At 42.3% G+C, this 14,030-nt stretch overlaps 1 protein-coding gene across 1 annotated transcript in view; it reads right to left on the reverse strand.

Annotated features, from left to right (window-relative positions):
- Positions 1–14,030, reverse strand: part of SCUBE2 (signal peptide, CUB domain and EGF like domain containing 2) — an 85,420-nt gene that overhangs the window by 46,537 nt on the left and 24,853 nt on the right. Inside the window, exons 4-6 of the mRNA XM_011379596.2 lie at positions 11,013–11,138; positions 6,383–6,517; positions 1,732–1,857 (exon numbers count right to left, since the gene is read on the reverse strand). Of these exons, the coding sequence (XP_011377898.1) occupies positions 1,732–1,857; positions 6,383–6,517; positions 11,013–11,138 (387 nt within the window). The remainder of the gene's footprint in view (positions 1–1,731; positions 1,858–6,382; positions 6,518–11,012; positions 11,139–14,030) is intronic.

Consider the following 14,030-nt stretch of genomic DNA (forward strand, 5'->3'; position numbering starts at 1 on the left):
AGAATGAAATGCATATTTGTGATGTGAGAAAGAAACTGTTCCGTTGACTATAGTTACGCAAAAATTGTGTGATACATATGAACAACAACTAAAGAGGAATATGAAGAAAGTGAAACAGCTGGTTATGTGGTCAAATTCTGGATCTCTTATTTTCTTTTTTTCCCCTCAAGTGTGATTATGATATTATTTGAGTAGCGACCTCTCAAAAACATTTTAAAAATTAAATAAACTTTCTACTGGCCCCTGAAAAACTGAAATGCTGAGAGTCTCACTCCACAAGTGAGTCTTGGAGGACCTGGGTCCTCCTTTTGAAGATACCTGGAGTCAGGTAAGCGGTCTTCACTCTGCCCAGCCCACTGGAAGCCCCCAGGGACAGCCTCATTTTAGGGGCCCCAAGAGCCTGTCAGAACTTGTTTTGAGGATGGCACCAGCCCTGGTTTGGCAGGCTTTGAGGCTGTGCTCTGCTTTGTAATGGAGACAACGGAAAGAATCTCTCCCCAGTGAAACCATCTCCTCATTTCTTAACCACTAAGGTCTACTAGCTATAAGTGACCATCCCTAGCAAACGGCAGGGGTCTTCGGGAAGGTCCCTGGCTTTAGGAAGAGTGCCTAAAAGGAAAACTTCAGTGTTTCCTCTGGTATCCATAATGGTTTTGGAACATCTTTAAGGGCCGGTTGTTTCCTATTATCCATTGGAGTTCTGTTATTGTGTTTCATCATTGTGTGGCAACTGTGTCAGGACTGTGTACACCATTCATTGATCCATTAATTAAACAAATGTAGATTGAGCACATCTTGTGATAGGTACCAGAAGAAGAATGAGAGGCAAAAATAAGACAAGGTCTCTGATAAGGAGGGGCTTATAGTTGGGGAGACAGACACATAACTAACAAAATATAACCCAGAATGTCATACCCTACAAATGAGGAATAAACAATGCTGTGCAAGCCAAAATACAAAGTGGCTGCCCTGTCTGAGGCCATCAGAGAGGATTCTGAGGCAATATGTAGCATGATGACTAAGAGTACAAGCCTTACAGTTAAGCAGACCCACACGAATACTAATTATCACCGTGTGGCCTTCTCCCCAGTTTTCTCAACTAAGAAGAAAGATAATAATACTTAGCTCCTAGGGTGGTGACTGTAAGAATTAAATGGGATATGGGACATCTTTGGACAAGACTTTGCACATAAGAAGTGCTCCCAAAAGGTAGCTGTTTATCCTTCTCACTATTAGAAGTTGTGCAGGACATCAAAAGTTGTGAGAGAATTCAGTAAGCCAGGAAGGGAGGAGGGCTTGGAAAAGGCTTGCAGGTGTGAAAGAATATGGGCTGTTCTCTGAAAGGCGAAGAGTTTGGCGTCTGGGAAAACGAGGTGGGTGAGGCTTATAAAAGAAGCAGGAACCAGGTAGCAAAGAGCTGTGATTGCCAGATGAGGAAATTTGATTTTATGCTGTGGGAACAGAAAGACCCAGCTTTCAACATTCACACCTCTTACTCCTGAATTTCATTTCCTTCTGATTGGTTCCTTTAAAAAATACCATTTCCCTTGTCTGCTGAGGGACTACCCTTGTGCAGTGAACTGAGTACTTAGTGGAAGTTGGCACTTCATGCCAGACGTCTTCCCTGATGCTCCTGCTGTGCCATGAGGTGGTGTTCCTGCCAGGCTGCAGAAGACAACCTGTGGGGAAGGATGGTCCCCAGCGAGGGTGTGCGCTAGTCTATATACTTACAGATGCAATCTCTCTGGTTCTTGGCCAGCTCAAAACCAGGCCTGCATTCACAGGCGACGCTGCCCCTTGGGGCCTCCTTGCAGAGGTGACTACAGCCGTGATTCTTATTCATGCAGCTCAGCCCCTCTGCAAAACAGCAGCATGCAGTCGGTGAGCAGGGGTGGGACACAGACTTGCCAGCCTGGGTCTCCATCAGCCTCATATTTTAAAAGAATATGTCATTAAAATCAAGGCAGGTCAATTAACAGAGACATGAAAAATCTCTTATGTCACCTAAGATATGAAGTCTCAACTCTCTGAAAGAGGAATGGGCCCCCCAATAAAATTTAAAAAAGTAAGCACCCATCAGAAGCTTTCTGCTGGCTGTGGAATCAGAGCCTACTGACCCCGGGAACTGGTTACCCATGCTGATCAAAAACGCAAAGACAAAAGGAGAGTCTCCCTACGAAAATCTGCAGAGTCCATTGAAGAATCCCAGTGTTTTCACATACGCTTGAAGGTGATTTTCAGAAAATTCCCATCTTCCTCTCTACCCCCACCAAATCCCCACTTGGAAGGGGACTGTGACTACTATATTTTGGCACCTCTACAGGGACACCTGCCCAGGAACTTCTCTTTTGTGACCACCCTCAGTTAGTCCCTGGGCTTCTCCCTCAGCAAGCTTGGAGGACAACCCTCTATAGCTGTCATACAACAACAACACGACACCAGAGAACAGAAGGAGACCTCCTACATGTGGTTTCCTTTAGCTGCTGTGTAATTCTTTTCAGGTATACTGTAAGTTCCACTAGGCCCAACCTTGTGGTTATGGTAGCAGAAAGAGGGGAAAGGTGCTTATTTTCCTGGATGGTATAACATGCATTGAAATGATGGGACTATAGCAAAGTATTCACCCACATGGTTTGCCAGCATCACGCCTCATCTCAAAATGGATTGAGATCTTGCCACCTGCCAGCATTCTGAAGGAGCTATGTGCATACCCAAGCGTATTCTCAAAACATCAGCTCAGTTTGCAGTGCATTAGTAAGTACATGCTCATTGCACATGCTCGATGCTTTGATTTTGTGCAGTGCAACTCTAAAACATCTTTGAAAGTAGGGATTGTGCTCTCATTGACTCTCTACAGACAGGACACTTTCTAATACTGGAAGTAGCACTGTTTTAAACATGACTATAAAAAGTTTTCATTCAACTTCTCTAGGATCCCACACTGTTCTGTATTGAGTCCCAAAAGCCTTAGACATTTGGTTCTAATGAAATCAAAAGTCACCACTCTCCAATTCTGCTACAGAGCCATCGATCTGTGCTTAACTGGAATAATTGTTTTAAAACAAACAGATGTCAGTCCTGTTCCAAAAGACAGTGTAACAGTTAATACATCCCATACTCTCTTAAAACCATCGTGTTTTTAATCTGACAGTTACAAGCTGTTTGAACTCCAGCACTCAATCTGCTGGAAGTTGCCGGGGACTCACTCGCCCATGCCAAGGGCTGCTGTCAATTAACAGAGATGGAGACTTGCACTGGATCAATGGAAATTTCTCTTTGCTCTGGCTGCAGATTTCTGAAGATGTTATTTTCTTCCCGTACTAAGATGGCACAGGAAATGAGAGCTACCTCTGGAAGCAGTATCCTGCTCTCTTAGAAAGGCCCAGCAAGTATTACATTCAACAGAGCATTAGAAGTGACAGGTGCAAGGAGCACCTAGGGGTGCATATAACAGTGCCCAAGAAAAGAAGGCAGTAACACCTGCAAAGTGACACCGCCAAACAGGTCAGCTGCTGCTGCTGCTGCTTCACGCTGTTTACAAGTCTGTTAAGATGTTTGCAAAATGACCTTTACTGCCTCAGAGCAATTCATTTACACAAGAAATACTTCATAAGAACTGTGTGCCAGATGTCATGGGGATACACACGAAAGTTGGTCTCTGATGTCACCATATCAAGCTAAACCTAAAGTTACCAGGAGGTAAAGGAGGTTTAAATGGCTCTGGAGGTGCTGAGGGCTTTTCAGAAAGTGACCCTGAAGCTTTTCAGAGTGCCCTGTCCCAAAACAAAGCCACTGCTAAGGCAGGCAGATGGATCTGGCCCAAACTGGGAGGCCCAGCCACGGTCCTGGCTCCCCCAGACACTGGCCTGGCAGTCATGTTTAGGGTTATTAGTTCACCAGGAGGAAAACAGCTCAGAAACATTAGAAATGCTCCATTCTGGTGGTCTCCATCCTCAGCGTCTCGCTGCAGAATATTTCTGGAAACCAAATGAAAATATGTCTTGCCAACAGGGCAAGAAACATTCCACAAAGGGAGAAACAGGTCCTAATGAGAGCACAGCCCCTTCCTCATTGCGCTGACACTTTCCCCACTACTCTGAAAGGCAGCAGTACAAACATCTAAAAATATTCTCAGAGTAGACAAAACAAGAGGAATGCTCATTTTGAGAGCCTGAGCACCCATGAATAGGGACAAAGGCAGGCTGGGGTGATGTGTCTCTCTCCAGCCTACCCCCATTACATGGGTGAAAACACACAGTCTCTCTATCAGAGCTTTGGGGTCTTTAAGGATTAAAAAAATTCAATAGTGTGAGCTTTCTCTCAGAATTGGCTATTATGATCCCCTATATTGAAGAACACAGTAAATAACTATTAAAAACAACAACAGCAATACTAGAAAATACTAGCTTGAAGTATTACCTTCTTTTAACTATTCTTCAAGTATCGACTGCAGGTTTTAAAGCCTATTCTAATATAGCTTCTAAGGGTTTAGTGTGCACATCATGGAGGAAATCCTAAAGGATACCGTTTACAGATTGTTCTATTTGAAGAGTTAAAACTCTGGGATGGAAGGGGTCTTCGTTACAGACCGCTATAATCTGTTGGCCCACGCTGACATGAATTTGCCAAGCAATCAGGTTGAAACACGAGAGAAAATCGTGGAAAGCACTTCCAGACCACAACTTAAATTCTTGGATTTTGGTCTTAGCTCCAGACGAATATGCTCATTTTAAATACTCTTCAGGGGTTCCGAGAACGTCTGAATTGTAGAAAATTTAGGAAACACAGATTGTGGAAAGGAACTGCTTTTGTATTTACTTCTGTTTTGAGGAGCCTGTGTCTGTAATCGGTCTGGGGGGCTTGCGGGAGGAGAAATAGGGCCTGAGCCGCTGTTCTGGAAGTGCAAGGGTAAGAAGTAAGTGGTTTTGTGAGTGGGTGGGATCCACGCTGGGGGTGCTCAAGCAGCAGCTTGACCTATAGGTCCCTACCTCCCTCCCTGCTACCTGAAGAGAAAGCCAAAGTTACTTGCCAGGAAGCAGCTTTGAGCAAACGAAGGGGAGATGCCCTGATATCCGTGCCACTGCACCTTAATTCTGCCTCGGACCAGATGCAGAGCTGCCCAGAGAAGCCAGAGAGCCCAGCAGGAAAATGAAACCCAAATGCTACTCTATCAAGCCTGCACGAGATATGGATCTGCCTGATTAGAGCCAAAGTATGTGACTTTCCTGCTCAAACACTGACAGTGAGCAGGCTGGGGTGGTAAGAGCCACCAAACCCACTGCCCTCTGTGTTTTCTCTGACAACTCTTAGTACCCAAACAGGCTTCCTAGTTAGGTATAAGGAGGAAGCCATTATTCTTGGAAAATGAGACAAAAATCATCTTCCACAAAGAAACCCTTGAAAAATCACTAAAACTATGATTAAAACAATAAACCCACTAACCCGTGATTAAATAGAACTTACAATCACCTCATTCTTAAGTTATGAAAATAAATAAGCAGCACATGCCAGAAGGAATTAATCGTCTAATATTTAGGGCATTTCCCTTAAAAACAGGCACAGGCAACCTGGAAGAAAAAAATACAGCCACCAAAACGTAATTGTTTGGCTTAAGAAAGAACAGAGAAGAGTTAAAAGCACATCACTCTGTTACAAGTGGCTGATTGGCCACATGTACTCAATGCCTCTCCCTCCCGAGAGTCCATTGAACTAACAGAGGAATAAGAAAAGGTATAAACTCAAAGCAGAGAGAATGAAAGGGGAGCCATCAGGAGAGAAGAGTTTTCTGCAGATTTGTGGAGGAATGGTACTGGCCATATGGGTGAAGGAAAAGCACAGCTTGGAGAACCCAAGTCTGAGGAGGGGGTCTCCTGGACCCTGGAGCCCCAGAGGCTCAGAGTTCAAAAACGCAAAACACAGGGAAGGCCAGATCTAGCCTGTGGTAGAAAACAAGGCGAAGCACTGGAATCTCCACTGGAAGTCTACAGTCCTTCCCCACCCACCCTGAGCGAGGAGCAGGCTCACACTTGGTGCTGTGGTTTGCAGCACATTTTTGAAAAACTTGGCAAACTGTCTATTTCAACTGAGACATCTAGTCATGTTTGATATGTACTCTATTTAAAGATTAGAATCAGAGAATGTGAGAGTTTGAAGAGACCTCAGAGCTTACCCAGTCCAACCCACTTGTTTTGCCAGGTGAGGATGTTGAAGCTAAAATAACTTGCCCACGGTTACCCACTAGCAGAGTCTGGACTCATCCTCTGGCCTCCAGATTTTCTATAGCCAGCCCTCCCTTCTAAAGTTGCTAAAGTAGGGGAGAGATTCTCAGATGTGGCCTTGCCCCCCAGCCCCCACCCCCACCCACAACAGAGCAGAGAGGTACCTTCCAAGCGGTGAATGCAAGTGTGCTGATTGTCACTCAGGAAAAACCCCTCCTTGCAGCGGCACTCGTAGCTCCCCATAACGTTGACACAGGTGTGCTGGCAGCCACCATTGTTCTCCAAGCACTCGTCCACATCTGGAGGGGGAAAAGGCTTAGCCTTTGCTTTTGTAACTATTTCAAACACCCCACCCAGCCCGGCAGCTCAGGGACACCTGCTAAACAGAGCTGAGGTTCCTCTTCTGGTCCCTGCATCACAGAAGCTCTCAGAATTGAAGCCAATGGGACCCCCATATGATTAACCAGCCCTCATAAGTCTGGGGCTCACTAAAAAAGGCCTTCCACATGCACAAAAGAAAATCAGTTCAGTAAATACTTATTGAACACCTTCTCTTTTCAAAGTACAGTTCTCAAGGAGACAGCAAAACATAGATGAGTAAGATCAAATTCTTTCACTCTAGGAGCATGCCTTTCAGGAGCAGGAAAGAGACAAATGTACCAGTAATTATGAGAGATGGTAAAAAGGAAAGAGAAGTCACAACTGGCTGTGGGGTATCAGGATGGGTTTCTTGGAAAAGCTGATGAAGGAGGGGGTCCTGCAGGATTTCTTCAATTACAAATCAAGAGATGGGATTCTAGGCAGAAGAAAGAGCACGGGTACTAGTGGGAAGGCTGGAGTCCAGCGTGGAGTCTCTTCAGGTAACAGTGGTGGTCACTCCACTGAGCTGGAGCACGGGTACAAGCAGGGAAGTTACAGGAGACAGAGCTGGGAAGATAGATTGCGGGTTACAACGCAGAGCATCTTGAATAACAAGCAAAGGCCCTACTTCATTTAGGGAGTGGTTGAGAATCACTGGAGCAAAGGTGACATAGTCAGACCCTCGTGTGAGGAAGGATAAGGCAGCAGCTGAGAAAAGGACACAAGGAAAAGGAAGAACTGAAATCCTGGGAGTCAGCTTCACATGAAATAGCCATGGCCGGTGCTAGTGGGGGACCGGACCTGGGGCCTGGCAGTAGGGATGCCTAGGAAGGAAGAAATAAAAGGGGACTATGGACAAGGCACCTGCAGGGCGGGGAGCCATGTGGGCATGAATTGGGGTGGCCAAGAAGCATGGGGAAGGACGACACTGGGTACAGAGATAGGGGTGGAAATGTGGGTGGCCCGAGCGTGAGATGCTGACATTCAGGGCTAGCTCCGCAGGCAGTGAGAAACCTAAGCCTGGTGTTGTAAAGACAGCTCTGAAAGCCACTTGTGATGCCTGATGATGGGGTAGATGCACATGAGAAAGCTGAAGGCAGGAGTGTAGGAAGGGGAGCCGAAAGGAGGTGCCAGAGGTAGAATTCAGGAGAATATCAGGGGCAGGAGGAGGTAGAGGAGACAGCAGAAGCTCCAGGGAAGGAGCCATGGGAAAGTCGGGGAGGGATATGCCACCCCCAGGGCCACACACCCTGGGTGTGGCTAGGGGGCTTTCCTTCCACTGTGTCACATACTACCCTGAGCACAGCTCCATCAACACGCTTACCACGTTGCAGTCTCAAAACCTTTTTCTAAAATTTGTACCTTTTGACCTCTTGGAATCTTTTATTTATCTATCTCCACTAGATTGCAAACTCCTTGAGGACGGAGATTGGTGTTCTATTTAGCACAGTCCTGGAACCTGCTGATGCACATGAACTGTTCAGTGCATGAACAAGCAAGCAGGAGAGCACAGCATCACCAGGCCAGAGAAGAGGTAATTTCCAGAAAAGTCTCAGACGTGACAGAAGCCCAAGGAGAAGGCCAATAATAAAAGCAATGTATGTTCTCCAGCTTGATTCCCATGTGCCTATCATTAGCTCCTGGGCATATCGGTAACAAGAAAATTCACATTTAAATATCTGTTATCTGGTTTCAAGCTTCGGATCTTATAGTCATTTGTCTTCCCACATTACCAAGCAGATGCCTTTCTAAACTGATGGGACCTGAGCCATCGCCTAAAGCCTAACAAACTTGCCCTTCCCTGTGCCAAAGGATGAAGGGAGAACATTCCAAAGGCTAAGCCATGCTGGAACACACCTGGCCTAGGTGTTTCCTCAGTGAGGACTCGCTGTGTGCAGGACGAATCTGTTTCCTTGAACACCAAATCCTGGACTGGTTTCTGAGTAAAGATGTTCTCCCCATCCCATGTTTAACTCACTATTCCTTTTCTTCAAAGCAATTAGAAATGTGTCATGAAGTTGAGTGACGCACTCTGATTGAATTAATACAAAAGTGTGTGTGTGTTCACATGCACACATTATGTATCACTAGGCTGGTGAGTTCCTCCAGACTGTAAAACAGTGTTTTACAACCCTGGCTGCATGTTAGAACTCTGACGCCTGGACCCACCTCCTGAGACACTGATATAGCTAGTCTTGGATGAGACCTAAGCGATGGTGTTGTTTTAAACTTAAGTGATTCCAATGTGCAGCCAGACTGGAGAACCGCTGCTACAAAACTGAATAGCTATGTTGTGCTTCTGACACTCAATAAATAGAAACCAAATTCAGGTGGGGCGAGCTGCGTGGAAGAGCTGCATTTCATTTTTCAGGCTCGCAGCCATTCAGATATTGGAGGACTCCAGGTTTGGTGCCAGAGCTAAGTGGTGTTTGTACTCTGCACATTCTGGTTACCATATTTGTGGCTAATGTGTGGCTAGGGGGCTGAGGAGAGGTAAGGGCTCATCCCAGAGAAAACGGAAAGCTGCCTCTCCTAAAAATTTTGGCTCTGAGTTCCTTTCTTGTCACAAAATGTTTCAAGTTTAAATGGCAGAGAAGTCTCTGTATGCTACTCCCGCTCTCCTTAATAGAACACTTTATTATCTCATGTCTTCCTTTTAAAGACTCCCTAGCCCCTTCAAATCTATTCAGTGGCTGCTCAGGATCTTTCTGCAAGGCAGATCCTTGCTACCAAAACCACAAAGAGATCGCCAAGGAGAGGAAATGAAGACAGCCTGCTGAAATACCTATGTTAGCAGCCAGGCAAAGAAAGACTCCAGGTCTCAGGATTTCTGAGTGGGTGTTTACTCAGAACCATCCCCACCCATCACCTGGCCCAGGTCTTTAACCCTTGGATGGTTTGCTTGTTGTTCTTAGGAAGCTCACCCTTCCCCCAGGCTATGAGTTTGAGCACAACTGTGATGACCAGGTCTGCCATCAGATAAAAATCCTCAAAATGCCACTGTTGGTAAATCAAAGGGAAATGTGAGATTTCCTTCAGAAAACAGTAAAAAAAAACCCAAAACAACCAAAAATACCCCCACAAATATACTGTATGCTTCCCAAAAAATTACCCACTAAAAGTGATTTTTTTGAGTTTTTAATTAATCTCAATTTATTGCTGCTCTCAGGGTTGTCTCTATAATGTGTCTTTTTGTGGTACTGATGGCTGACGAAGTCTGAAAAAGGGTTAGCGATCCTCTACCCCTCAATCAAGTCTTCCTGATAGCTGCAAGCTTTAATAGCCAAGTGGTCTGATCCAAAGCCTGATCTCTCATACAGGGCACAGACGGGAAGGGACAGAGTCTACATCAGAATGAGGCTCCAGGTGACACTAAAGTGGATAAAGGTCATATAAGGGGGTGAGTGCCAAGTGGAAATATTCTCCTTCCCCAACACTCAAAATACAAGTTCTGTCTGTACTCATCTAGTGACTTTTATTCTGATCTCAAAGTTGATCAAGTGGCCAATCCCACTGCTCCACAAGGGGTATCTAAATAGCTGTCCCCACAGAGTCAGGGCCTGGCTTCAGTTACTCCTTGGTCAGCCAAGTGGACATCAGCAGGTAAACCACATGAAGAGTCAAAGTGTCAAAGGAATTTGATGCCATCTGTCTACCATGATGTCCTCCTGTACAACTGATAATACCAGCCTTAAAATGCAGACATACCACAAATACCTGCCTGCCAGGTGTGCTGCATCCTCTAAGACTACCCAACACTCAACCCTATCTAATTGCTTGCTATTTCTAAATTGTTTTATTCCTGGCATAAGAAACCAATGTAAATAATACTCTTTGCAATCTCTGACTCAAAAACTGAAACTCCAACAGATGTTTCTGTTTTGTGGAATACTAGGAGGATGTTAAAGGAAAGTTTCTGTTTGAATTCTCTCTCTCTCTCTCTCTCTCTCTTTCTCTCTCTCTCTCGCTCAAAAACAACAACAACAACAACAACAACAAAAACGGGGGTGGGGGGGTAGGCTTCTACCTGGCTGAGATCCAAGCACACATTTGGAATCTTCAGGACAAGTAGTTTTACCTAATTCTAGAATAGAGACACTTACAACATTAAAGAAACAGTTATAAGTCAAGACCCTCTTAACACAAAATCAAAGATCTTAAAGGTGACGAGTCAATGTTAGAAAGTCGATAAGTAGTAATGATGATGCTTACCCATCTCCTTGGACTAAGGGAGGATCTATATTATAAATAATCATATAAAAACTAAAACACGTTACACCTGGTTTTCTGTCAGGAAGCGTAATTTCTAGGGGGCCAGAAAACACAAGTCTCTGATCCCCCTTTTTGTTTTAATGAGTATTTCATCAAAGAAAAGAAAGGGGTGGGGGTGCCGGAGGGTAAAGGAGAATTGCCGTTCCCAACCGTTTTTCTTACCAAGACAATTATGACCATCATGAGCCAACATGAAGCCATCAAAACAAGTGCAGCGATAATTGCCTGGAATATTCAAACAGTCATGGACACAGCCTCCGTTGAGTTCGTTTTCACATTCATCAATGTCTGAGGAATAAAACAGAAATAAACCAGAGAGGTGTTATTTCTTCAGTATGGAGAAATATACATTTATTTTAACCAGCTATCCCACTTCTAAGAATTTACCCTGCAGATACATCAACAAAAGGAAAATACATATGTACAAGGTTATTCATTGCAGCATTTGTAATTACAAAATACTATAAACAACCTAAACGCCCATACATAGCAGGGTAGTTAAGAATTATGGTACATTTACTCAATGAAGTACTATGCAGCTGTTAAAGAAAACCAAAACAATGAGAAAGATCTTTATGAACTCATTGGGAGAGATTTCTAAGATATAGTATAAGTAAAAAAAGAAAAAGAAAACTGCAAAAGACTATCTGCAATGTTATCTTCAAGGAAAAAATAAGGGTATATAAAAAACACACATGTGAAATTCCAGCATACTTTTTTGTTTGCAGAAGACCAAAACAGTTTTGTAAAAGGAAACAGATTTGGAGGACTTTCTATAAAGCCACAGTTATCAAGACAGTGTATGATATGGGCATAAAGACAAACACAGATTAACGGAACAGAATCAAAGGTCCAGAAATAAACCCTTATATTTAAGGTCACTTAATTTTAGACAAATGTGCCAAGGCAATTTATTAGGAGAAATGATAGTCTTTTCAACAAATGGTGCTGAGACAATTGGATATCCACATGCAAAAAGATTAATTTAGGCCTTTATCTCACACTGTACACAAAAATCAACTCAAAATGTATCAGAGACCTAAATGTAAGAGCTAAAACTATAAAACTTTTAAGAAAAAATATAAAGCTTTCATGAGGAAATCTTTAAAAACGTGGGTTATGTAAAGATGTCTTAGATTCAACACCAAATGCACAATCCATAAATTTTAAAATGTATAAATTAAAATTTATCAAAATTAAAAACTTTTGCACTTCAAAAGACACCATTAAGAAAATGAAGATAAGCCACAGATTGGTAGAAAATATTTTCAAATCACCTACCTTATAAAGGACTTAGAAATAACTCTCACAATTGAATAATAAGAAAACAACTCAATTTTAGAATAGGCAAAAGATTCGAATAGGCATTTTACCAAAAAAGATATGTGAATGACTAATAAGCACATGAAAAAAATGCTCGACGTCATTAATTATTAGGGGAATTCACGTTAAAACCACAATAAGATACCATTTCACATTCACTAGAATAGTTACAATAAAAAAGAGAGACAATGACCAATGTTGGCAGGGATGTGGAGAAATGGGAACCCTCATACACTGCTGATGGTAACAGATGGCACCGTCACTTTGGAAAAGAGTTTGGCAGTTCCTTCAAAGATTAAACATAAATTTACCATATGACCCAGAAATTCTACTCCTAGATATACATCCAAGAGAAATGCAAAGATTCACAGGTGAATATTCATAGCAACATTATTTATAATAGCTCTAAAGAAGAAGGAACCCAAATGTCTATCAACTGGTGAATGTATAAACAAAATATGGTCTACCTATATACTGGAATACTAGTCAACAATAAAAAGGAATGAAGTGCCAATAAAGGCTACAACATGGATGAACCTCGAAAACATTGTATTACATGAAAGAAGCCAAACAAAGTGCGTGATTTCATTTATATGAAATGCCCAGAAAAGGTAAATCTATAGAGACAGGAAATAGATTAGTGGTTGCCTCAACCTGGGGCTGGGAACAAGAATTAACTGTAAATGGGCACAAGAGATCACACCGAGATGAGGAAAATGTCTAAAAACTATATTGTGCAATGATTGCACAACGCAACTAATTTACCCAAAATCACTGATTTATAAACTTACTTAGAATTGGTGAATTTTATGGTATGTAAATTATAACCTATCAAAATAGTTAAAAATAAAATACACATTTAGCTGCTGATTTGTGCAAGAGAAATATAGGAAGGATAAACCAGAAACTACAGAGATGGTGACCCATAGTGTGTGGGAAAAGGGGTGGAAAGGAGAAACGAGAAAGGGTAATAGGAATAGGAGGAGAGAGTAACTCTTCTTTGAGGTTTTGTATAGCTTTGACTCTCAGAACCATAGTGATGTTTTACATACGTACATGAATATATACCTACGTACGTATATACATACAATCAACCAAGAAGCAGCGGTGAGAGTGAGAAGAGGGATAAAAAATGGAATACAAAGAAAAACGAACGTTAAAACCTGTATGTTTATATTAACCAATGTCACCCCGATAAATTAAAAAAAACAAACAACAAATGAATATAACTGTATTAAAAATGAATTACATAACCACAGTGAAGGGGATGAAAAGTACCAGCCTAAATAACTTTGAAAAACAGTGTCTTGACTGAATGTTGTAAGGCTAAAAACAAAAACAGCTATATATAAATACCGTACCCTAATTAGTAAATATGTTTTACTCACAGAGTTATAGATTAGTAAGTCTATAAATTCTTTATTTGTATGCTAGGATTGAACAAACAGGTAAATATATTGCATATAATGAGAGCCAACTTTCTCATTGTTGGAGAAAAAAGTTATGAATAAGCAAAGAGGGAGGTTAAAATGAATCTTGTGGTATTGTTTTGGAATTCAAAGTATCAATGTAACTGTTTTTAATATATATATACAAAGAGATAGATATAAAGAATAAGTATAGATATGTGTGTATGTGTGGATTAACATACATACATATATTTCCTAGCTCTGTCCACTGAGAGGACTTAAGAGTAATGACATCCCAGTAACAATGAAAACACCAAACATTCAGATCTTGGTTTCTATACACGATTTTCCAATAAAAGGAAACAGGGCTCCTGGGGAAAATACAAGATGAATCTGGACCATTTTGTGAGACCAGAAAATTAGGAATTTCTAAAAAAAAAAAAAAAAA

Source organism: Pteropus vampyrus, unplaced genomic scaffold (assembly GCF_000151845.1).
Source record: "Pteropus vampyrus isolate Shadow unplaced genomic scaffold, Pvam_2.0 Scaffold366, whole genome shotgun sequence".
Lineage (NCBI taxonomy): Eukaryota > Metazoa > Chordata > Mammalia > Chiroptera > Pteropodidae > Pteropus > Pteropus vampyrus.